We start from the raw sequence: 23,732 nt of genomic DNA, 5'->3' as shown, positions 1-23,732 counted from the left end.
TGTTTTTTATATAAACAAAACCAAACCATTTGAACTAGTGGATTAGTGTTAGTGTACTTTAATATTAAATGCTAAACAGTGAATGAAAAAAAAATTGAACACAAGAACAGAGTGTCTTCCCTTATGATAACAATCATTTTTAGTAAATCAGGTTAGACTTAAATTACTTATTAGTCTTAAATTAGGCTAGATCGTAATGTTCCATGATGTCGTAGTAAAGACACATGGATATAAAAAAAATATAAACAAAACGGTCTTTAATAAGTATTCAAACATTTTTATGAATAAGTCTGATTTTTTGTTTCATTTCAGTCCCGTAGAATTAACTTATTGGCTTAAATTCAATTGGAAGGGACGTACCTAATAATCATTATATGTGATTTTTTAAATTTAAAAAAAATTATATGTATTTTTAAGACACTGTATAGGTATAGGTTGGCGTAATACGCACAACGGACTAATTATGAGTCTAAGTGCGGAAACTGAGTCCACCAACCTATAAACATCGTGACATTACCACATATTGTTTATTTATAGCCGCACCAACAAGGAGAGCACATAGGAGAAAAGAAAACTAAAACTGTGGTATCTATAATAAATCAGGACAGCACAATAACATAGTGTTTATAATAAGTTTACGTAATAAAATCTCTTGCTCTATGGATACTGAGAAAGTAAAATAATCCAGATATAGTCACACAAAACTCATAAAAATTACACTAGCCATTTTGGATTTCGTATCTGCAGAGGCGGTGCTATTAATTTAGTACGGTATTGAGATTCCAAAAACTATCACAGACACAGCGCATGCTAATAACTCACATCTACACTCTCAAATACGTGTATTATACGCACACACACCCATTCACATTCACGTATACCGTATACGTATATCTTACACTACATTTTCTTTAAAATATTAATAAGTTTTGAACACACCATCTTCCACCAAATAATTATACCCATATTTCAGTCATTAATAAAGTTTTATTATTAATTCGTACTATAAATGAAAAAAGAGACCAATAATGAGAAAAAAATTACAATATACTCAGGTATATTGTTATTTTTTTTTGTTTACCCTTAGGGATCAAGTTCTAAAAGGAGGACCTTTCTACAAACATTGTGCCGAATACACGATCTACAACTAAGACCTACAGATAACTTACAGACACATTGACGGGTATAGGCTGGTGAGGAGGCGCGTGGGGCGGCATCGGGACGTGCTGGGCCACCTGCGCCACTTGAGCCATTTGCGGGTGTTGCTGCGGGTGAGGCGGCACGATCCCGCGCACGAAGTACTGCGGAATCGCGAACTGGGCGCCCGGGTGAGCCGGACCTGCGCCACCGTACTGAGGGCACTCGAACTATACAGGGTGTATGTTGTTGAATTTAAATTCTCAACTATATGCTAAGAGCTTGAATAAAACATACAAGGTTATATTTTGATTTAAAGTTATTGTACGAGCCAAGGCTGTACATTTTGCTCACTCAGGCTTTCTTAGTTTATAAGCGTGATAATCCCTATGTACGTCCCAAGGTAACCTTCTTGCTCTTTTACAATCGTGACAACTTCCTATGTTTGTAGTTGCCATGGATGTACATTTCGATCACTTATAAGCGTGACGATTTCCCAAATCATGGGAGTTACGTCCCGAGAGTATAGCCCGACGCAGGCACTCTCTTCTACATTCGTTCATAGCGATTAACTAAATCATGGGAGTTACACCCCGAGAGCATAGCCAGACGCAGGCACTCTCTTCTACATTCGTTCATAGCGATTAACTAAATCATGGGAGTTACACCCCGAGAGCATAGCCAGACGTAGGCACTCTCTTTGACTGTTAAATTGTATTCATTCGGTACATAGCAATTAGCACGTCATTATTTCGCTCATATTCTATTGTAACACGCGAGTGGTAAATATAGAGTAAATCAATAAATACCTATTATTTAAAGCATCCCAGGAACCGTACAGTTATTAAGGTATTTTAAAAAAGGAACAATTAGCAATTTTTTTACACTTTCTGAACGTAAAACGTGATCAACGAATTTTAAATTTTCATTAGAACTAGTTAGTTCCAATAATTAACATCATCAATTTATAATGGTTTATAGCTATTACGAAGTGTAGGCTAATTTTTTTTAACATATTTCCTTTAATTCGGCTTGAATTTGGAGGCACACACAAATTTCGGAAATACTTATTATTATTACAAGTCCTAGATTATTCTTTGACTATATCGTATTGAATACTTAAATCGTACGAGTGTTAAAGTTTATAATATTGTGTAATAACATATTCACTCACCTGCAGACGATAAATGTGTGGCGGATAAGGGTGGTAGGTGAAGGGATATGGCAGCGGGTAGGGCAGAGGCACGGCGAGCGGTGGTGGAGCCCTATAGGCCTCCTCGGGCTCTTCCTCATTGGCTTGGCGCAGGTACAGCTCGTGCCAGTAACGGGCCACCGTGTACAGCACCTCGGGGTAAACCCCGCCACCTGCGCAGGCGCCTTCATCGCTCATTACACATGAATTTTAGATTTTTTGTAGGCTATACATATTCGTTATCAATTTCCAATAATTTTTTAATTTAAACATCTTCGTTTTGCAAATACTAGTAAATAGTTTATGAATAAGACCGGTGGTCTCAACTATAAAATATTGCCAATCTTATAGGCGAGTAGGTGGGCAGCATTCTGTGCCTGACACACGTCATCGACTTTAAGGCAAGCCGAAAAAAAAAACATACGTACACGGTCAAACCGATATACGTATACGTTCGTCTTCAGCTCACACCAGGGGGCAGTGGCGATACGTAATATACCAAGAATTGGGTACTAAGAGTCTAAATTATAAGTAGTATAATAAGCAACCTTTAGCAGCGGCTTCGACGATGAGACAGGCCCGTTCCAACATGGCGTCGCTCTGTTCCTTGCACTGCAGTACTGCGCGTTGGATCTCGTTGTAGTTGAGGGCGTGTGCGTGCGGTAGTACTGATAAGGCAAGTTCAGCCGCCGCCCGAACAGTTTGGACGTCGCGACCTGATGAGGCCTGTTGAATAACACAATGAAGATATTTTAATAAAGTAAAATCCAACTTTAAACACGTGAAGTGTTTTAAAAAGAAACACAGAATCTCGTTAATATTTAATCATTTTTAGACCCTAAAGTATCATAAAATAAAGACTAACAATTTTAATTTAAGCCATCTAACATCTTCCGTACCCTTCCCATCTCCCGATAACGTATGTATGTGTTAGGAAAATTTAAAAAAATGTATGGAGTGATACTTTTTGACATTCAACACCTTTTGTCTTCAGTCACCGTGACCAGGCACGCTGTAAAGCACGTGAAACGTCGGGAAAATATTAAATTAAAAATTATGTTAATAGTTATAAGTTTATAATAATACATAGCTTCAATCCGTTAAAACAGTGTTTTCTTTAAATGTATAGAGAGTTTTTTTATCATCTTCTAAGTCGTTTTCCTCAACAACACCTTATAGCTGTGTAGCTCAATTATCATACAATTGGTATATCAGTTAACATATTGACTCCACAAAGCAATTAACGATTTAAAGTTCTTATCAGTACCTTATCGGCTATTCCAGCTGCTTCAGGCGGTGTCAAATGTCCTTCCCAAGCATCGATCAAGAATAGGATTGCGGGTGCACCAATGTCCATGGCTTGACCTTAAAAAATACTTAAACATAAAAAGGAAGTCTATCTATGCTTTACACTACCAATGAAAAAATATCATAAAACATGTTTTATGCACGACAATAATTGTAACACATTATGTTACAATTATTTCGTCCAATAAAGCTTTAAATAAAAAAGTAAGAAAATCATTATTATAAATTAATAATTATTATCGTGTAATAAGAAGCAAAAGCCATGTGTCCACATCACAAATACTTTTATTAATGACATCGTCCAAATGTAAATAATCATGGTACATAAAAAAGTACTAATATTTTGGTTCATGGAACATATATGCTATCAATTAAGCTTTCAGATCCAGTGCACACTATGTTGCACTCATTAGTAATTTTTCTTCAAAAGTATAAAAATATTTTTTATGTAATGCTTCTTAAATATTGGTTTCAAGACGATCTAACTTTGAGGAAAATTTTGAGTTTACTTAATTTTCAGAGCGTAATCGATATATATACGTATATGTCACCGGAGTGTAACAAAATTCGTAAGTTTATAAATTTCCTAGGAGAATTATAAAATTTCCTAGGATTCTAAACGAGAGATAAATTTGATTATTTTACGCTCATTTTTTAAATTTCCTTTAGATATATTTCCTACGAAAGTTTCTAAACTTGTAGATTTTGTTATATTCCGGTGACATATATATAAATAAGTTGCCTTTCGATTGTATCGCTAATACTCGAGAATGGCTGGACCAATTTGACTAATTAAGATGTTAAACTATCGTTCAGGGATAGTTTAAACGGTGGGAAACATAAATAATAAGAAAATACTAAAAATTACAATAGAATTTTCCAATAACTGAACTGTTACAAGCTGGAAATATTGGATGTCTTTTTAGATAAAAAAAAATGGCAATTGGTTATTTAATTGTATGAGCAAGAAATTCACTAGGTGACATAATAATAAAATCAGAATTTGAAAACTTGAATAAAAAAATGTGTGCGTATATTAGTGTACACACGTAAGAAGTGAAACTTCTTTAGGACCTTATTTTTCGAATAATCATCTACTATATGCAAATTTACAGAAATTGGTTAATTTTTGTTATTAATGACTTCGAATCAACCGTGGTAGGGACAAGAAAAATATGGCGCGTAACGGATAAATGTGACGCGTAACCGAAAAATGTGACTGATAACGTGAACAGATAACGCTGTTTAACTGTATCGGCGTTGGAAAAATAAAAAATAAAAATAAGTTAAACAGATAACATGGCGACTGCCTCTATCAAATTATGCATTACCCGCCACAAATTATAAAAAATATTACGAATACGGGTGAACTTCCGAATATGCTAAACCTAGGATTAAAAAGATCTCACCTGTTATCCAGCTCACGTGCGAAGAATACGTACGACTCAGCCAATTGGCGCTAACACAGTTATGTAGGCCGAGGGCGTATAGACCCAATTGGAAAGCCGCCATATGTAGACCTCTGGAAGAAAAAAAAATTATGATACCTAAACTCTCACTATCTCACAATATGCATATTTAAAACAGATATGTATTAAAAAGTATATTCTCATACAACATTTATGAGACCATTGCAAAAGGAACTCCTTTTCAAACTCCTTCCGTCTCTACAACATTGATTTGCGAATTGGAAGTGAATATGAGTTTAGTTGATATTATCCCCCCCCCCCCATGAAACGCACCGTAACATTTCTGTATCCAATAGTAAAACGTTTCGTGACCACGATTATGAGGTGTAAAGTACTGGAAAGTGTAAAATAATATTAACAATAACGCGTAATTCAATCCCCGCCCCGCATCGTAACGTTTTACAAAAGGACCCCCCCCCCAAATTCGTTACGTAATACTTGAACGCTCCCTAATTGAGGATGATTAGTGCCAATGTGTAGTCCAAGTCCAATTCTTGTTTAGTGGCCCTGTTAAGTAAATTCAGTAGTCGATAGTTGTCAATCAGCAAGATTTTGTACTGTTTAATTTCATTCACCTCTTGCGAATATGTAGACTTCAAGGTTCTTATTTTAGTATAAGCATGATTACTAACAAAACCCGATATACTCATAGCTTTACTTATAAGTAAAAGTGCCGCATTTAGGGCTCTTTTAGTTTTGTAGCTAGTAAAGAAAAAATAAATAAAACTGTATTAAATTAATAAGATAGGCAGTAGTGCAAAAATACATGTTATACATAAGACAAAACTAAACAGGAACAAAAAAAAAACAAACTAAACTAAAAAGACGATGGATGAAAAATAGAAAGTAAGACACATAAATCACGATAATTTAAGACTAGAAGACTTATTTGCTTTTTTCTGTTAGGGAGTGTTCTGTATGACAGTATGACCTAGCGCATTTTTTCTCCTATTGTAAACAACGTACAACGAACGTTACGGCGCGTTTCATGACACCCCCCCCCCCAGAATCAAGAATCTCCAAAAATTGCGTGACGTAATACTTGAACGCTCCCTTATGGGCAGTATTTACAGCGTATAAAAAGTTTCCTTTCATAATGTTTTAAGAAATACCTAAATTGTATATACTTGCTATTAAATATATATAATATAATGCAAGTTCTAAATCATTAGAATTAGTATGTTTACCTATGAGGTCCATGATGCTCTCTGGCACACGAGGTCTGAGTGAAGAGGCTGGTACTCGAGGACCCTCCAGCCTTGAATAACACTGACTTGGCCAATTCGAACATGAAGTGAGACGACGCTTCCGAAGGCTGATTTGGCACTGAGGGATATTGTCGCTTTCCTTTGTACCTGTAAAGTATTTTGATACAATTTAATGTTTGTTCATGTTTATACACTAAACTTTTGAATTTTATATATTTCGACAACTAATGTGAAACTTATTGAAATTTAAGTTTTGAAAGATTTTGTGACATAAAAATTACATAAAAATTACATAAAAACGATGGTCAATGCTTTTATTATGAAGCCAATAAACTTCACACAAAATGTTAGTTAGATGTAATTTTTAGAAAATATTTTCGATACCTGGTATCCTTAAGCCTAGGCAAGGAATGTGTAGTATGCTGCTGATGTGAATGGGGGGCTGCGGGGGGCGAGCCATTCCCTTCTCCCACGGAGAGACGCTCCATCTCACCAGATAGGTTACACGACGGACCCTGAACAAAATAAACTTTGGTATAATAAAAGCTTTGAGTCGAAAATAGAAGCATAATAGAAAAATTCTCAATTCTTGTTCACATTTAATAATTTTATAAAAATCGCTCAAATCTGCATACAATTTTTCCAGTCGCTTAAAACGCATTGAACTTACATTAATACCAAGGACATTGAACAAAATTCATAAGCTATTATTAATTATATTATTATTTTAATAAGCTATTTGACAGCTATGTACAGAAAAATTAGTCTAAAAATACAGATTACTCTCAATAAAATTTTATTTTTACACATGGCTATTAAAAGCGTTACGACGTAAAATAACTTATTAATAATCATTGATTTATCTAAAACTCCATAATAATCCCCGTCGAATACTAATACTGTCTTAGAATTTAAATTCGTCGAAGCCTGATGTATATATTTTTGTGCAATATAATGATAATAACCACATAAAGAACGTGACGTTTGTTTTCATGTTTAGTCATAGAGATCATAGAGGGCGACGCCATCTTGTCTAGGGACCCGTTTTGGCGCGTTTTTTGACTTTAATTTTTTAAAGATAATAAGATCATTAAAAATAAAACAAGACTTTATCAAGATTTTATAACAACGGGAAGTAAAAAAGTAGAAAATATAAATTATAATGGTGGTAAAATAAGACGAATCTTACGGCCACAGGCATATTAGCTGGAGGATGATGGTGGTGATGCTCGCTGCGAGTATTGAAGCGAGGGTTCGTGGAGTAGTACATGCTGACCATTGGACCCTTTGTCAGCTGGTGGATATCGCGATCAAGGAGCTGTAAGATATTTAACATTTTATTATAGAAAAAATCGTACAATCAAAAAATAAAATTTCTCGAGTACTTATTAAGAATAAATAGTCTTTTGTTAACATAGCTTTTACACATTGAAAGAAAACACTTTTTTACCGGATTGAAGCTATGTAAAATAATTATAAGTTTATACATAGGTTCAATCCGGTAAAAAAGTGTTTTCTTTCAAATAATTTCTATTTAAAGTCAACATCGTTAAACAAAGCTAAAGAAAACCAACGCAATTTCATTCCTATTAAATCGAATGATATTAAGAAACAAATTTCATATCAACGAAGAAATACCTTTATTAATTAATAGCCTGCATTTGCATTGCAATTAATTTGATATTTGTTGTATAGCATTTATTGAGTCTATAACTAAATGTATGCATTTAGTTATAGAGTCGTTAAGTCTATTGAATTTAAAGCATTATTTAGTACATAATTCATATGACTTTGGATGTAACGTAGAGTTGGAGTGTGGCGACTGTTTTTAATGAACCATTTGTAATAAATTCCTAAAAATCTAGATATTAAGTAGAAATACCTTTTACCTAAATTAATAAATCGCATCGGCATAACGACTACATTAGAGTGGCCCCTATATTGTCGTTTTACTCGAAATCTACTGTATTATTATCATATTTAAGAATAAAGAATCACTTCAGTTAAGCGTTTTGTGCCGTTAGAATATCTCTGTCCCAACAAGTATTTTTAAATAAATATGTACTCGATATACTTGTTAGTTGAAGACACCTACATATTTTCCATTCATTACATACATAACACTTTAATCACAAATACGTCCACAGAGTTTATCTCGCCATAAATTACAAATTTTACTAGTCTGTGCGATAAAAGAACCAACATGGCGGTGATGCGAAATAATATAAATCTCATTTGCTCATAAAAGTATCAAGATTATTGTCGAACTATAATGACGTACCAGTTGTGATCATAATTAAATTTACATAAAAAATACAGACAATTTAATCTGTATAATTTACCTTATTCATAATACGGGCGAGTTTAACGGGATCGTCCTTGTAGAAAGACAGCAGGGTCAGAGCTAGGTCACCGCGTTGTCGTCTCGTGCCTTCGCATAGTAACGGATGATCTGCTTCCGACACGTTCGCTTTGAGCCCTAGGGCTGCCACTGCCGCCTCGAAGCCTAGTACTTCGTCTGTTAGCAGTCTTGCCTGGAATAAATAATAAGTACAATTCATCATAGTATACGTGCCCTAAATAAATTTTGGAATGTGTCAAAGAATATACAAGCTAGTCTATACTTGCACATAACAATACGACAATTTAATTAACAATCAAAGAAATCTTGTTGGTCGCTGGATAGGGCCTGTCATTAATGATAAGCCAGGGTAAGGGAAGATAATTCAACGACTTATTAGGTAAAGTTTAACATGTGCACTCATTGCATGCATCAAATATATGATGTGAGGTAAGAAATACATTCAAAATCTACAAAAAATTGTAACAGAGTTTGTTATAGTAAGTTTGTGATAGTGATCCAATTTAGCCCTTTACAGAATTAATATTATGGATTAGTAGTTCTGGTCTAGTATACGCGCTTATTCGATCATAGCATATTAATGGCTAAAATAACATAGCCTTCTCCAAAGTAGAAAGATATCAATGGAAACTTTAGTTACCGAGACGGAACGGCGCTCGGAAAACCGTTTTCTACACAAATTAAGCGCACCTGTACAAAAAAAGGTTTTCTTTTTGTTAATGAAACAAAAAGGTGATCAGTAGTTTAAGAATATATCTAGTATTGTCTTTAGTTAATATAGCTTTTACACATTGAAAGAAAACAATTTTTTACCGGGTTGAAGCTATGTATTATTATAAACTTATAATTATTTAACATAATTCATAAACAGTCACCGTGACCACGCACGCTGTAAAGCACGCGAAATGTCGGAAAATTTTTAATGTAAAATTATGTAAAATAATTATAAGTTTATAGTATTAGCTATTATCCGGCTTTATATAAATAGCTTTAATCCGGTTAAAAAATTGTTTTCTTTTAAGAATGTATCGCTAACAAATTATCTTAAATATATGAAGGTGGCTCCGGCTCGCCCATGAAAATTGTGAATATTACCGATGTACCAGGGACGTAAATCGCGAGAATAAATATAAGACATGAAAAATGGTAGGAATGTAGAACGACAAAAAAATATCTGAATATTAGAGATAATTTATAATTAGTGGTATTTTGTGACTCACTGGATGTTTGTTTTCAGACGCGGACAGCACAAGAACTTCAAACAGGAAACTGGCCAATGATATCGGCAACAATGCTGGACCGCGGCTTCTGAAATGATAAATATCATAAAGGCTGACATTTTTAAAAAAAATAAAAATATTTTTTTAAAACTGTTTTTTCGTCTGGCTTATATGATAAATAGTAGGCTTTTATTGCAAAGGTATTACACATGAAATGGTCGTATTTCATGTTGAAGCCTGCTAAAAAGTATTATATCATAGAATCGTCAACGTATAACGAAACTTTAATAACTTTTAGCCATAGTAAACCTTACATATAAACTTCATGAAATTAGGTAGTTTTTCATACTATTTTATTTCACATGCCCAGTAAAATCATAGTCTGATTCATATTTTGAAAATGATACATAGTACTCTTATAACTCATTTTCATATTACGCGATTACTTGAGGATTGAAATTTCAGTACTGTGACATTTATAATGATTTGTACGGACATATTTTGTTCATAACGCAGTAGTTGTCTTAATATTCGATATAAATCCCCTTTAACGAGAAAAGTTAAATGTGAATCATTTGTACATAACGTGTCACATGGGGACATACAAGCGCGTTATGCGCAAATACTTCTATAACGCAAAAAATAATTACCGTCTTACTGTACTTATAATTGTAGCCCATGAACCAGTTCAGTTACGAAAAAATTCAAAGAAATTTAATTTTAGGAAAAATAGTATTCAAAATTTTATAACATAATGCACTTTGTATTAATGCAAATATATTCTTTACTGTCTTAGGGTTGTGTGTAAAGGGTTTATAAGAATAAAATATAATAAAGAACTATTAAATATTACCTTAGCAATCCATCTCTCAGTTGTTCCGCCTTCTCCCTAGCCAGGTCCAGTTGTTCTGCACCAGTCGGCAGTTTCTTTAGCAAGGAGACCAGCTCGGACTCCTGATTGTTCAGCTTCACTTCCAGAGCTTTAGTACTGGCCGGAGGACGAGCCATTTCCAACGCGAAAAGACCCACACGGAAGGCTAATTCGTGTTGTTCGCTAAATTCCGCCAGCACCTATTCACATAATTGTTAAATAAAGCCATACAATATTTTTAAGCCAGAAAATGAGATGTCTTTTTTTCATTATTTCTTTCAAATAAACACACACCCTGAAAACAACATACAAAACAAAAGCACGTCGAATTGACAACCTCTACTTTGTATTATTAATTAGCGTTGTTAATAAAAGCGACTCGTATTTCAATATAGGAACCGAGCGTTAATACAGCAACAACCGTTACGGCAACGGTCAGGAGGCGCATCTAAAATTAAGTGATATCTCTCTTCTAGAATAATTCAAATATTAGGTCCTTACATATGAAAGTGGCGTTTTGTATGGGAGGAACAACAAGTCGAATATTTTTAAATATACTATATTTAATTAATCAAAGTATGAACCTTTTTTTTCTATGCACTTTTGCCATCTCATAGATAGTTCATTGATCCTCTACTAAAAAAACCAGTCGGACGGGAATCAATAAAATCTGTGAAGGCGATTTGGACTGCCCCATTAGAGTTAAATTTTTTCCCTTGCAAGAAGTTGTCCAATTTTCGAAAAAAATAGTAATCTGTTGGAGCAAGGTCCGGGGAGTACGAAGGATGTCTTAGACATTTCAATTGAAACTCTTCTAATTTGGTAGCCGTCTGTTGTGCAGTGTGTGGTCTAGCGTTGTCGTGAAGTAGCAGTGGCGTGGAGCGATTGACCAGCCTAGGTTGTTTAGCCGCTAGCTTTTGGCAATTGCAAACCATGGTGGGTTTGCAATTGCTGACAATAGACATCAGCCGTAATAGTCTGGCCAGATTTGAGAAAACTGCAATGAACAATACCGGCACTAGTCCACCAAACGCTTACAAGTAACTTTTTTGGGGTTAATTTTCGCTTGGGGCAGGATTTGGCTGGCTGGCCAGGATCCAACCATTGCGCTGAGCGCTTCCGATTAACGTAAAGAATCCATTTTTCATCGCAGGTAATGATTCGGTTTAAAATACCTTCATTATTGTGCCGATTCAGTAATGTAACGCAGCAGTCGACGCGCGTTTACCGGTTTGCTACAGTCAATTCGTGAGGTACCCACCTTTCAAGCTTTTTAATCTTCTCAATTTGCTTCAAGTGAATTAAAACAGTTTTATCACTAACACCGCAGCCTGCAGCTAACTCGGACGTGGTTTGCGATGGATCCGCTTCCACAATAGCCTTCAATACTTCATTATCAACTTGGGTCTCAGGCCGTCCACGGGGCTTGTTCTGCAGGTCGAAATTTCCAGAACGAAAACGTTGGAACCAAAAACGAACTGTGTTTTCCTTTGCAACATGACCGCCATACACATCATTCACCCTTCGAGTCGTTTCCGCAGCACTAGTGCCACGGCGGAACTGGTACTCGTAAATATTGCGATACTTTAAGTTTTCCATTTTGTAAAATGAGTGACGCAAACAGAAACAAAACGGAAGAAACAAACAAATGAATGACGGTCATCGAAGGACAAATACATGAGTAAATAGCTGTACAAATTTGAATTTAAAAATTCCTAACCAAAGAGGAGGTATTTGAGGTCAAAGTGGCTAGTACGACAAAACGCCAATTTCATATGTAAAGACCTAATAGATTCGCGTGAAAAAAAAAACTCACAGTGCAAAGGAAAGCGCATTTCGCGAGCGTCGTCGAAGCGAGACACGAGGTGCGATGGCTGGCTGCGCAAAGACGCGGGGACGGGGCGTGACGTCTACGAGCACGTCGCAACTCCGCTGCGCTGCCGCCGTAGCCTGTACCTACAAACGTAGCATACGTATTCATTATTAAAGCTTTATTAATCCATACAACAAGTGGTTAGTTTACATTCCTTAATATTAATATTAGCTGTAGAGAAATAAGTTAGTGGTATAGTATTGGCTCCGTTTAGGGTAAAAGCCTCCTCCATATTTTTCCATTTCTCTTTGTCTTGAGCAACATTCATCCAATTTTTCCCCGCTAGTTCTATAATGTCATCTGTCCATCTTTTCTATTGTCGTCCTATCCATCTCTTTCCAGTAGGTCCAGTCCATTTTGTTACTTCTAGTGTCCATATTTTATCTCGCGCTCTAGCAACTTACGTATACGAACGAAAAATAATGACTCGTTTCACTTGGTCAACGTCTAAATCATACAGAGATTCCCAAATTCCTTCTGTAAAATCCAACATGAGTTCAGGCAGTCAGTCTTTCGAATTCTCCGCGATTTTAACTGATTACAGTACAGTACTTATCCGAGGCTGTATATATTGGCTGATCAAATAAAATACTCCAATATTAAGTGCCTATCTCGAACCTAACCCACTGTTTTGTTTTATGAATTTAATAGCTTTTTTTTGCTTACCTAAATTGTCATATATTTTAGATAACTGTTTGTAAGATAACATATATCGTTAATTTAGTAGGTACTTTGGCATATACGTACGTATGTGTACGTACGTACACGATACGATTTGTCAAGAATATAATAAATACCAAAATAAATAATTCACCATAGTTACCTAGCAAAGCTGGTGGTCTAGCCAATAGCTCTCTGGCAAGACTGGCGCCAAGTGCGCAGGCCTCTCTGGCATGTCCATGCGCGTGTAAGCCTTCAGCTCGCGCGAACTGAACTTCCCAACCGCACTGCCAACTAGCGCCGCTGCTACTGGCTCCACTCACACTGTTGGCCTAAAATAACATTTGAAACCATAGTAAAAGTTTAAAATGTCTCCTGATCCTGATGTATCTATGTGTATGTATGTGTATCTATGTGTATGTGCGTGAGTGTGTGCATTAATTAAACGGTATCTGTTAAATCAAGTAGTGTTTGATTTAATCTTTTATCGTATTAATATTGGTAACTTTTTTTTTAAATTTTGTAACATATATGTACGAAAAAAGAATAAAAAATATGTTCAATAAACAATAATTTTCCAACTCAATTCAAGAAATTTACAGTTACCCCGTTTATTGCGCTAGATCCGTCAGCTGCCACTCTTCTAGCGGCTGTAGCATCATAGAAGTAGAGATGACATTCATCATCAGAGACTGAGTCATCCCTGGGTGGAATCGCATCATCAGACGAAATCGGTGGAGATGAATCCTGAGAGTCAGTGTCACCACCATCAGCGCCGCTAACTTGCATTTCTTCTTCATTTTCACAAAAACCTTTAAATTATCAAATAATTATTCTAAACGCTTAGCAATTTTAATCTTTGACCACGATTGTGAAGTTTTAAACATAAAATTAAGTTTTAAAAAATCATAAATTTAGTTAAAGAGTTATCGTGTAGTATTCGCATAAAATCAACAAGTCTGGTCATCGGAGAGAAAGTTATAGTAACCTTAGGCTTAAATACATTTGCGTGTTGTTCCCACGAGAATGTAAGTGTGTGCTCCTATTTCACCATGCCTACTGCTGATAGGACAAATCTTTGTTTTTATTTTTTTATTATTATTATACAACTATTAATTACATAAAGATGTCACGTGGAACACGGTGTAATGGTTGCAGCTGCTTACAAACATTTCGTAAAACAGAAAACTTGCCGATTATAAACAGTGGCGGAGAGTTTATTGCCAGTTCTTCTCGACCATTCTACGCCCTTGATTTGAGAACTGGCAGTCAATATATAATTAGAAGCATTTAATATGTACATATTTCCTTATTGACATTGATAAGTGTACATTGTGTTACCTAAATGAATAAATGATTTGAATTTGAATTTAATATTACTTTTTCGAGAGAATTTTTAAAGAAATACAATAATTACCTTCGGATGAGACACTCGAATGATTCCCGTCACTTGGCCCGGCATCACGAGCTGCTTCCTGTCCAGAACCACAAGCCTGGAAATATTTGTTATTAAAATAAATGTTATAACGATACTAAAACAAAGTGCTCATATATATTCGCAATAAGGACCTCAATCGGGACGTTAATGTTGAGGACGTCGACAAAATTAAAAAGACTGCTGAAGCCCAAGAACAAAGGCTCCACAATCGCGTGAATGTCGAGGCTATTCAACATCTTGATACAACCATTTGAATTAGTGAGTGCACGTCAGTACTAAACAGTGGTTGGAAATAGTACACAAAAACGTAGTGTCATCCCTTTGGTAAGTAGTGCTATTGGACACGTTCTTGACACAGTGTTGTTGGACATATCTAAATAACCTTATGAGTATAGTATTGTCTTTTGTTAGCTTTTACACATTAAGAAAAACACTTTTTGAACGAATTAAAGCTATGTATTATTATCAAAACTTATAATTATTTACATAATTCAAAAAAAAAATTGACGTTTCGCGTGCTTTTCAGCGTGCGTGGATAAATACAGTTAAAACAACTTTCTCTGCAGCTGTGATACTATTGACATTTAACACCGTAAGTCTTCAGTCACCGTGACCACGCACGCTGAAAAGCACGCGAAACGTCGGAAAAAAAATTTAAAATTTAGAATAATGTAAATAATTATAAGTTTTAATAATAATACATAGCTTTAATCAGTTCAAAAAGTGTTTTTCTTAACCTTATGAGTAAATTTGGTTAGACATAAATTACTAATTAGTCTTAACTTAGGCTAGATGGTAAAAAAAGAAATAGTAGTTGTAAGACAAAGAAGACGCGCTAAGACTTGTTTCTGAATCTGACTCTAAGAGGCCATTCGGAGCTAGGTCATGACATTTGAAATCGCAGCAATGCTATAGTAGCATATTTTAAGAGAAAACACTTTTCTAACGGATTGAAGCTATGTATTATTATAAACTAATAATTAGTATGGTCTTTGGTTAACATAGCTTCTACACATTGAAAGAAAACAATTTTTTAAATGGATTAAAGCTGTTTGTATTATTATAAACTTTTATTTACATCATTTTAAATTTACACTTTTTCCGACGTTTCGCGTGCTTTACAGTGTGCGTGGTCACGGTGACTGAAAACAAAAGGTGTTGAATGTCAAAAGTATCACAGCTGTAGAGAAAGTTGTGTTATCTGTATTTATTTCCCCAGAGTTGGTATCGACTAAAAGATTAAGGGTTTTTGCAGAAATGACTCACGGTGTCCTCTATATAGCATATTTTATTTTTTATATATTACTGAGGGCAAACGGGCAGGAGGCTCAACCGATGGTAAGTGATGCCACCGTTTATAGGCACGGCCGCTTTGTCGTGTTGACACTGTTACGTCGATACAGTTCGTCACTTCTGATACTTATTAAGAAAAATTAAAAGCGTATACTTTGGGTTTTAATGACGCGTAGCAAATAAGAATTATATTAGTTCGCATAACCGCCATGCCGGTTCACTTAAACAGACTCTCCTACCAAAACCTTCCATCTGTCTTCTATATACTAAAAAAACTTATATTGAAACATCATATAGAATAACATTACGTAACGGTGCAAGAAGTCAGGAATCACTCATCATGGCAGAAAATAAGTTACGGTAAAATTATCTACATAGTTTACAATATGACAAACACCAACTACATATATTAAAGAAAAGTAAATGAAAAAAAATGTTAATGTTGTATATTGTATACACGAAAAGTGTAAATACTAACCTGATTCGAAGGACCAGCAATTGCCAAATCAACAGTTATTCTACTGTTTCTGTGAACCAGAGTTCGATGTCCTTGCATTGACGGATCAGGATTCGTCAGTCTATAGCTGAGAGACATCTCGTTGTTAAGTACTGCCTTTGATGAATTTACCTATAGACGTACACGTACAACCTTATTACTAGTAGGCACTAAGATCAAATAAAAGCGAATAAGACAAATAGCTGTCACGTCTTTGTATGCAACTAGGTAATTGTGTGTTAAATCTCCATTAATGTCTAGTTTAAAAAAATTAATACAGCGCAGCACAGTGCTTCCCATGTACAATAGTAAAATCATTAGTATATGAAAAAAATCCAACAAACTCTCTGGAGATTACGTCGATTTTTAGATTTGAGACAAGGCGGTTCCTTAACTATACCAAAGAGTGCGAATATAGTAAGTCCATTGATACACGGCCGGGGATCGAACCTACGACCTCAGGTATGAGTTGCACGCTAATAACACGAGTCCAACATAGTAAATGACAAATAGTTATTATATTTCGAACATTACCTGATGTACACTGTCTGCCTGCTTATCCGAATGCCTGAATATGGTAAAAGGGCTATGATAGAGCGGATTGAGGTCCTTTGTGTATGTAACACCAGCTATTGGGTAATCGTCCCATTCAAGGAAACAGGCTTCCATAGCCGGGTTGAAGCCGGGAAATACTTCAGTCTCGCTTATACCATTGATATATGGCGGGTGAGAATGCGTACGCACATGGCGCGGATGCGACGTGTTTATGTGATTGTTACGATTCTTTGCCACCTGTACATTTGGAAAAAGATATTATAAAATTTTATTTTTCGTATTAAATAGCTTTTACACATTAAGAAAAACACTTTTTGAACGGATTAAAGCTATGCATTATTATTAAAACTTATAATTATTTACATTATTCTAAATTTAAATTTTTTTTACCGACGTTTCGCGTGCTTTTTAGCGTGCGTGGTCACGGTGACTTATTAATTTTAAATTTAAAGTTTAGAATTATGTAAATAATTATAAGTTTTTATAATAATACATAGATTTAATCCGTTCAAAAAGTGTTTTTCTTAAATTTTATTTTTATTTTTTTATAGGTAGTAGGGATCATCCCAAACCACTACACACTCTCCAAATTACACTTTTAAGAATACCCAGAGTCCCAATGTCTCTGCGTAGAGAGAGAATCAAGCCGATCAGTAATACATCGGAGATTGACAATTTGAAAAGGTCTTCGCTGAATTTGATTTTATGTAAAAAAAAATTGTCTGCCCCACATGTTTTATATTCAAAATTGAATTTTTCATTTAAGAAACTTAAATTATATATTGTAGGAAGACATCGCTAGGAAATTATTAACGAAACACAGTAGGTAAAGTTTCAAAACATATACTTTCAGAATGTCTGTAGTCATTCTCGTAACTCATAAAAAATATACCATGGAGACAAGAGCGTGATATCTCCGTATTAATTAAATTAATTAAAAACCATAATCAACATTTGTGGCATAACAACACAGTTAGTTAAAAAAAACGTTTAGAAAATATTTATTATACCCAACTTCAAAACAAAAATTCTAACAGTTAAACATCTATCGTTAATAATACACGTAAATAAATAAATTACGCTACAACCTTTTTAGGTCTGGGCCTCAGATTTCTGTATCTGTTTCATGATCATTTGTTAAACGAATAAGCAAGTAGGTGATCAGCCTTCTGTTGACGCACACCGTTGACTTGTTGGATCTAAGGCAAGCCGGTTTCCTCACGATGTTTTCCTTCACCGTTCGAGCAAATATTAAATGCGCACATAGAAAGATTATCCGTAGGTGCACAGCCGGGGATCGAATCTACGACCTCAGGAATAAGAGTCGCACGCTGAAGCCACTAGACCAACACTGCTCTAATAATACACATTCTCCACATTACACAGAACGCAAACTAAGTATTATGTAGAATTCATTACTTTAAGTTCCTGTAATCATACGTATGTCCAGTAGAAGAGCCTAGGACGAGCACTTTCAGAACTGGATATTTATTTATTATATGATCTATGGCTTTACTGAACTCACCGGAAAAAATCGGTACTGATTAAAAATTTACTAAATATATCGACATAATATCTAACATACCTTGTCCAAAACCTTCACGTGCCATTGGGTGAACTGCTCGTGAAGTGTATCTCTTTCGTGTGGTGCGAGTCCAGGGTTCAAAGCCGCGAGACGCCATAACACCACCACCTGATAATCAAAATCAATGTGAGAACTATACAATTTTGATTGCTATGGGAGTTTTAAATCCTATAAGAAACATGAAAAAACCAGAAATCTTTTTCTAGTTTTTCCATGCCTGTAAATTCTATGGACAGAATGAAACACAGTCCGATGTTATAGGTCCGGAACTCATATTTTTTTTCATGATTATTGGTCATTCGCGACTTTTGGGTCTTAGACATTTCCTCACAATGTCTTCCGTACGAACGAGTGTTTAATGTACACATAGAAAAGACCATTAGTGCAAGATGTGGCTCGAACCTATGACCACGAGGATGAGAGACGCACGCTGACGCCAGTAGGCAAACACTGCTCACTGAGTTTTTTTTTAAATAAACTCATATACGTAATCAGTATTGTTTAATATCGTTTATATTTACCTCGTCACACAGAGAAGAACAAGCGTGCTGAGCGGTGGAGTTGCCTCCGCCACCACCATGCTTCCCTCCCGTCCCGCCACCCCACGCCACTAAGGCCGCTTTAGTGCTGTACCACCAGACTATTATCTAGTGAATTAAATAACATCTCTTACATATTTGTACATATGACGGCTCCATACGCGCACGTTGTTTTTTCTTTCATAAGAAAATTTGTCAAACTATAAACTCTCGTATGTACAACACAAATTATTGCATTGAATACTTAAGACGGGAAATTTACTTAATATAATTTATTAATGTAAGTTAATAATTTTTTACCAAACAAAGTTTATAGATATAAAAATCTCGTGTTATGTAATAATATACCCCTTAATGTATAATAACCAAAACTTAAGAAATCTTCTAATTATAATTAATCTGAACTATTCTCGAAACGTCATCAAAATCCGTCCAACCATTTATTGCATTCATGTCTCGTGGCATTGTTAATTATAATATCAGCACGATAAGCTAATAGAAACTCGACATAAACACAACTAATTGTCAAATTTTCAATCATACTTAACCATAGCACCGTTTAGCTGTCAGTTTCGTTTTGTAATACAATTTTAAACAAATGAAAGGCTAGACTGATGTTTTGACTGATAAATTTTTCGTATTCCTGTATGTTGCGTTTTGTTATACCACGTTTAATGTTACGTCGTATGTTAGAATATTTTGGAGTTAACAGATAATTGTGACTGTCAATTAATTATAGACAAATAATTTGCAATAAAATAAAATTGCGACTATAATTAAAGATCTAAGCTGTCCTATCTCTTAAGTTGGACCAGACTGCTCACGGTGTGCCCATTTAATTTAAAATCGGTTAAGTAGTTTAGGAGTCCATCGCGGACAAACACCGTGACAGGAGATTTATATATATTAAGATTATTGGGATTATAATTTATATGTAGGTATATTTGGTGATTGCCTGGAAGAGATCGCTCGAAAGCGATAAGGCCGCCAGTTGCCCTCCTTTTGATTTAATTATGTTCATTTTTTATATTGTAATGTAACGAAGTGTTAATAAATAAATAAAACTATAATTTCCTATTGTACCTGTTCACAAGCCATGACCTCTTCAGTGATAATCTCGAGTAGAGGTATAGCATTTCTGTCGCTACGTTTGAACATCTCCCTTACAATGGACAGCAAATTCCACATGCCCTCAGGCTCACGTCCGCGCAAAGGCCGCAACAAGGAGGACCACTCAGCCGCAGCCGGCGGAGCGCTTGTACTTAGATAATTTACGTCACTGTATACAATTTGTGGAAATGTAATTAATTTTTTTGTGTAAATTGTGTTTAAAAACAAAAAGCGACTATAGTAGTAATGAGAAAAAAAATAAAGGCTTGAACAAATAATTAAATAATTTTTTTTTTAAATATTATATATAAAAATGTACACACCATGTGTTATAGATGTTGGAAAACTATAGTTGCAGTTAGCTATTCTTATACATATATTTGTAATTCGAAGAGAAAATAGTTAATAATTTAAAATAAAATTGAACAAATGTTACTAAACAACGGGATATGAACCCTATTCCTAGTACATTAAATATTGTTATTTAGAATCAAATCTGGGAGAACTTAAATATTAGTTTATAATGAATTAAACTAAGGGACAGATATAGTAAATAAACCACAATCCATTTACCTAAATACAATTGGAGTTGGTACACAAAATTTCACCAATATTTTATTAATATTGTTGTGTAATGTTTTTTCATCGAGGAACCATGATGTGTATTCATAGGCCGATGCACCTGCGGTTGGGTCAGGTGCCCCGCAAGTTGTGTTGATTTGGTTCGGTTGAGCTGATAATAACTCGTCCAATATTTTCTGTGCCGTTGGTAGAATTTGTCGTGGTAACTCCGATATGAGGTATTGTGCAAACTTCTGTAATTGGTCTCGCTGCAATCTCTGTAGAGACTCTGATACTGGTGCTCTGAGACATACTTGAGTTGGCTAAAATTAAAATACATATTGTTCAGTAAATGTATAACGCGAATTTCTTATGCGGTAACTCAATGTTTCAACTGCTTTTCAGCAATCAAAATTAACATGATTTTGCTGTGTAAGTTTAATTTTACTCTTACTCTTAAGTACTTAAACAAAAAAATATTATAAATCAAAATTTTAACAGGTATTTGTGGGGAAGTTATTTAATTCCGTACTGAAAATGTACAACTTAAATTCTTAATGAACAATTTATTTCATTAATCAAATGCAGTTTTTTCTCAAATTTGAATCTAGAATAGAAATAGCTAGTTTGGTTAGCTTTTCTGATGTTTTTAGAGTAATCATACATATATAATATTGACCTTATTTTTCAGCTGATTCATAGAGATTGAAAGGAAAATATATTTTTTTTACATATTGCATGGTCACAGAAATTAATAGGTTGTATAAAGCCATTTTATATCTGTGACAAAATTAGAAAATAAAAACACATAACACAACATAACTTTCCCACACTTCTTTAAAATGTTTGAATGAATTATGTCATTTCTTTGTATAATAATTGATTTTGAGAACTAAATACAAATTCACAGAAACTTACTAAATGTATTCTAAAGAGACACACAGCAACAATATGTGAACACCAATGAGCTGATGAGGAACAAGTACAGTTACATGATGATATCTTTTGCCTGTCAAATGTCACAGCTACATTAAACTGAGTCCTTGCCATGGTAAGTAAAACTGTTGCAGATAAGTGAAAACCTGTAAAACATATTGTTAACAATCACTTGATTCAATAAATATTTTTAAATATATCGCTCTGAATTATAACACAAATTAATATACACAATGAAAAAATAAATAGTTGGAGTAGTTGTAAGAATATCTTAAAAATACAAAACCATTTAATCCATACCAATTTGTAAAACATCCTTAACCGCCTTGTCTCTGAACAGGTGTTCTCCTCTCTGAAACTCTTCAGCTGATCCATTTGCAAGGCATGAATAAAGACGTATATCATCTTCACTCTCTGGGAAGCTCCAAAAAGCAATTTGTAGTTGTAATTGCTCTGGTACTGGTGGATACACATGTTCAACTAACTCAAATGGAATGTGACTGGCAACACACTTAGCAGCCAACTCACTTAGTGATGATACAGGTTTATCTGTGAGAAATATGTATAATAGTTAATTTTTATGATCAAAATAAGAGTTCTTATAGTAAAATTATTTCTTTAGAGAAACCTTAGCAAAATTTATTGCTAACAGAACTTTTTCAGAAAATCTAAAATCTGTAGATAACAGACACTGCTAGAGGCATTAATATTTAAAAAAAAAACATTGAATAGTAAAATATAGTTATTAATACAATATATCAAAAAATTACTCAAATCATTTAAATAGCAATCAACATTTTATAACTCTTAATTAAATTAAAAAACACGTAAAATTAACAATTAAGTGGATACAAAATATAATTAGTAACCAACAACTTTCACTTTATTATATAAAGAGCTTTATTGTAATTCTAAGGTAAACAGAGAATCAGTGAAAGTTAAGAAAGTTGGTGACATAATTAAATGAAACCATTTTTAAAGTTAACTGAAAGAACAAAGAAATCTCATGTCAAAACAAAAAGACAACTTTTCAAAGGTAAGGTATTATTAACTGCTCAGTCCAGTCAAAGGTAAATGACTTTAGACCACCTGTTTTTTATGTCAATAGATGCATACAAAACACACATAACTGACACAAAAAGTTCACACAATAATAAATAGATAATCATTGCAGTTTTACCAATGCATCATAAACCAATAAGAATAGGTAATACCACAATCAAACAAAAATTATGTCACGAATAAAAGCCAAAACGGAAACAAAGGATCAGCTGTCACAAAGTACCTTGAGTTGGTTTTTTCGTTGGCCTAGGTCCGAAAGAATTGGGAAAATTTGGTCTTCTCCAGCCTCGCCAATTATTACAAAGGCTTTCGGGTTCCGAACTCCAGCTACACATAGAATCTTCTTCGAAACGCTCGGAATCTTCGAAACTGAAGTGATCTCCCTCCTCCCAATCAAGTAAGGGCGATCCCACATCCACTGGGACAGCTGATCGTCCCGCTTTCCCATTATTATTTGATGTCCCCGCCACTTTATCAAAAATAATTGAAATTTGTTAGAATAATTTCGATGGATCACTGCAGCGAATTCAGTAGAGGTATTCACTAACACTAAATATGCATACTTTTTATACGCATAGGTTTTTATGACATTGATTATACTCTCTGTGGTAAGAATTAATTGAACTAAAATGCATCACAAAATTAGGGAACTGAATCACTTTCTATTCAAAAATCAAACGATTCAAATAAATTCCTATTTTCTATGGAGTACAATAACAAATATGGCCGTGCAACGTCTCAGTTCGACACCCCCCTCGGCCCTGTCCCTTTCCGCACCCCTCATCGCCTCTCGCAAAGTTCATTGTCTTGCTATAGGTTTTACTTTTTAGTAATAGATGGCAGATTTAAGAAATAAG

General features: G+C 34.6%; 1 protein-coding gene across 3 annotated transcripts in view; it reads right to left on the bottom strand.

The window, feature by feature from the left end:
• The window catches only part of LOC123710677 (zinc finger SWIM domain-containing protein 8 homolog), a 30,122-nt gene extending 6,500 nt beyond the window's left edge, over window positions 1-23,622 (bottom strand). Inside the window, exons 1-25 of one of the 3 annotated variants that reach the window (XM_045662743.1) lie at window positions 23,439-23,622; window positions 23,099-23,344; window positions 22,114-22,362; window positions 21,796-21,959; window positions 20,890-21,200; window positions 20,290-20,485; window positions 19,189-19,314; window positions 18,668-18,775; window positions 17,062-17,319; window positions 16,510-16,659; window positions 14,718-14,793; window positions 13,907-14,112; window positions 13,464-13,632; window positions 12,584-12,723; window positions 10,750-10,967; window positions 9,897-9,984; window positions 8,657-8,848; window positions 7,504-7,632; window positions 6,699-6,829; window positions 6,294-6,461; window positions 5,047-5,159; window positions 3,597-3,694; window positions 2,878-3,055; window positions 2,312-2,514; window positions 1,170-1,367 (exon numbers count right to left, since the gene is read on the bottom strand). In XM_045662743.1, the coding sequence (XP_045518699.1) occupies window positions 1,170-1,367; window positions 2,312-2,514; window positions 2,878-3,055; window positions 3,597-3,694; window positions 5,047-5,159; window positions 6,294-6,461; window positions 6,699-6,829; window positions 7,504-7,632; window positions 8,657-8,848; window positions 9,897-9,984; window positions 10,750-10,967; window positions 12,584-12,723; window positions 13,464-13,632; window positions 13,907-14,112; window positions 14,718-14,793; window positions 16,510-16,659; window positions 17,062-17,319; window positions 18,668-18,775; window positions 19,189-19,314; window positions 20,290-20,485; window positions 20,890-21,200; window positions 21,796-21,959; window positions 22,114-22,362; window positions 23,099-23,344; window positions 23,439-23,451 (4,128 nt within the window). In that variant the 5' untranslated portion in view covers window positions 23,452-23,622. The remainder of the gene's footprint in view (window positions 1-1,169; window positions 1,368-2,311; window positions 2,515-2,877; window positions 3,056-3,596; window positions 3,695-5,046; window positions 5,160-6,293; window positions 6,462-6,698; window positions 6,830-7,503; window positions 7,633-8,656; window positions 8,849-9,896; window positions 9,985-10,749; window positions 10,968-12,583; window positions 12,724-13,463; window positions 13,633-13,906; window positions 14,113-14,717; window positions 14,794-16,509; window positions 16,660-17,061; window positions 17,320-18,667; window positions 18,776-19,188; window positions 19,315-20,289; window positions 20,486-20,889; window positions 21,201-21,795; window positions 21,960-22,113; window positions 22,363-23,098; window positions 23,345-23,438) is intronic. The other 2 variants (XM_045662745.1, XM_045662744.1) reach the window with 2 other exon arrangements.
• Window positions 23,623-23,732: the final 110 nt, after the last annotated feature.

This window comes from Pieris brassicae, chromosome 6 (genome assembly GCF_905147105.1).
Source record: "Pieris brassicae chromosome 6, ilPieBrab1.1, whole genome shotgun sequence".
NCBI classification, from domain to species: Eukaryota; Metazoa; Arthropoda; class Insecta; order Lepidoptera; family Pieridae; genus Pieris; species Pieris brassicae.
Note: the sequence above shows the minus strand (reverse complement) of the source record. Positions and strands in the feature narration are given on the sequence as shown.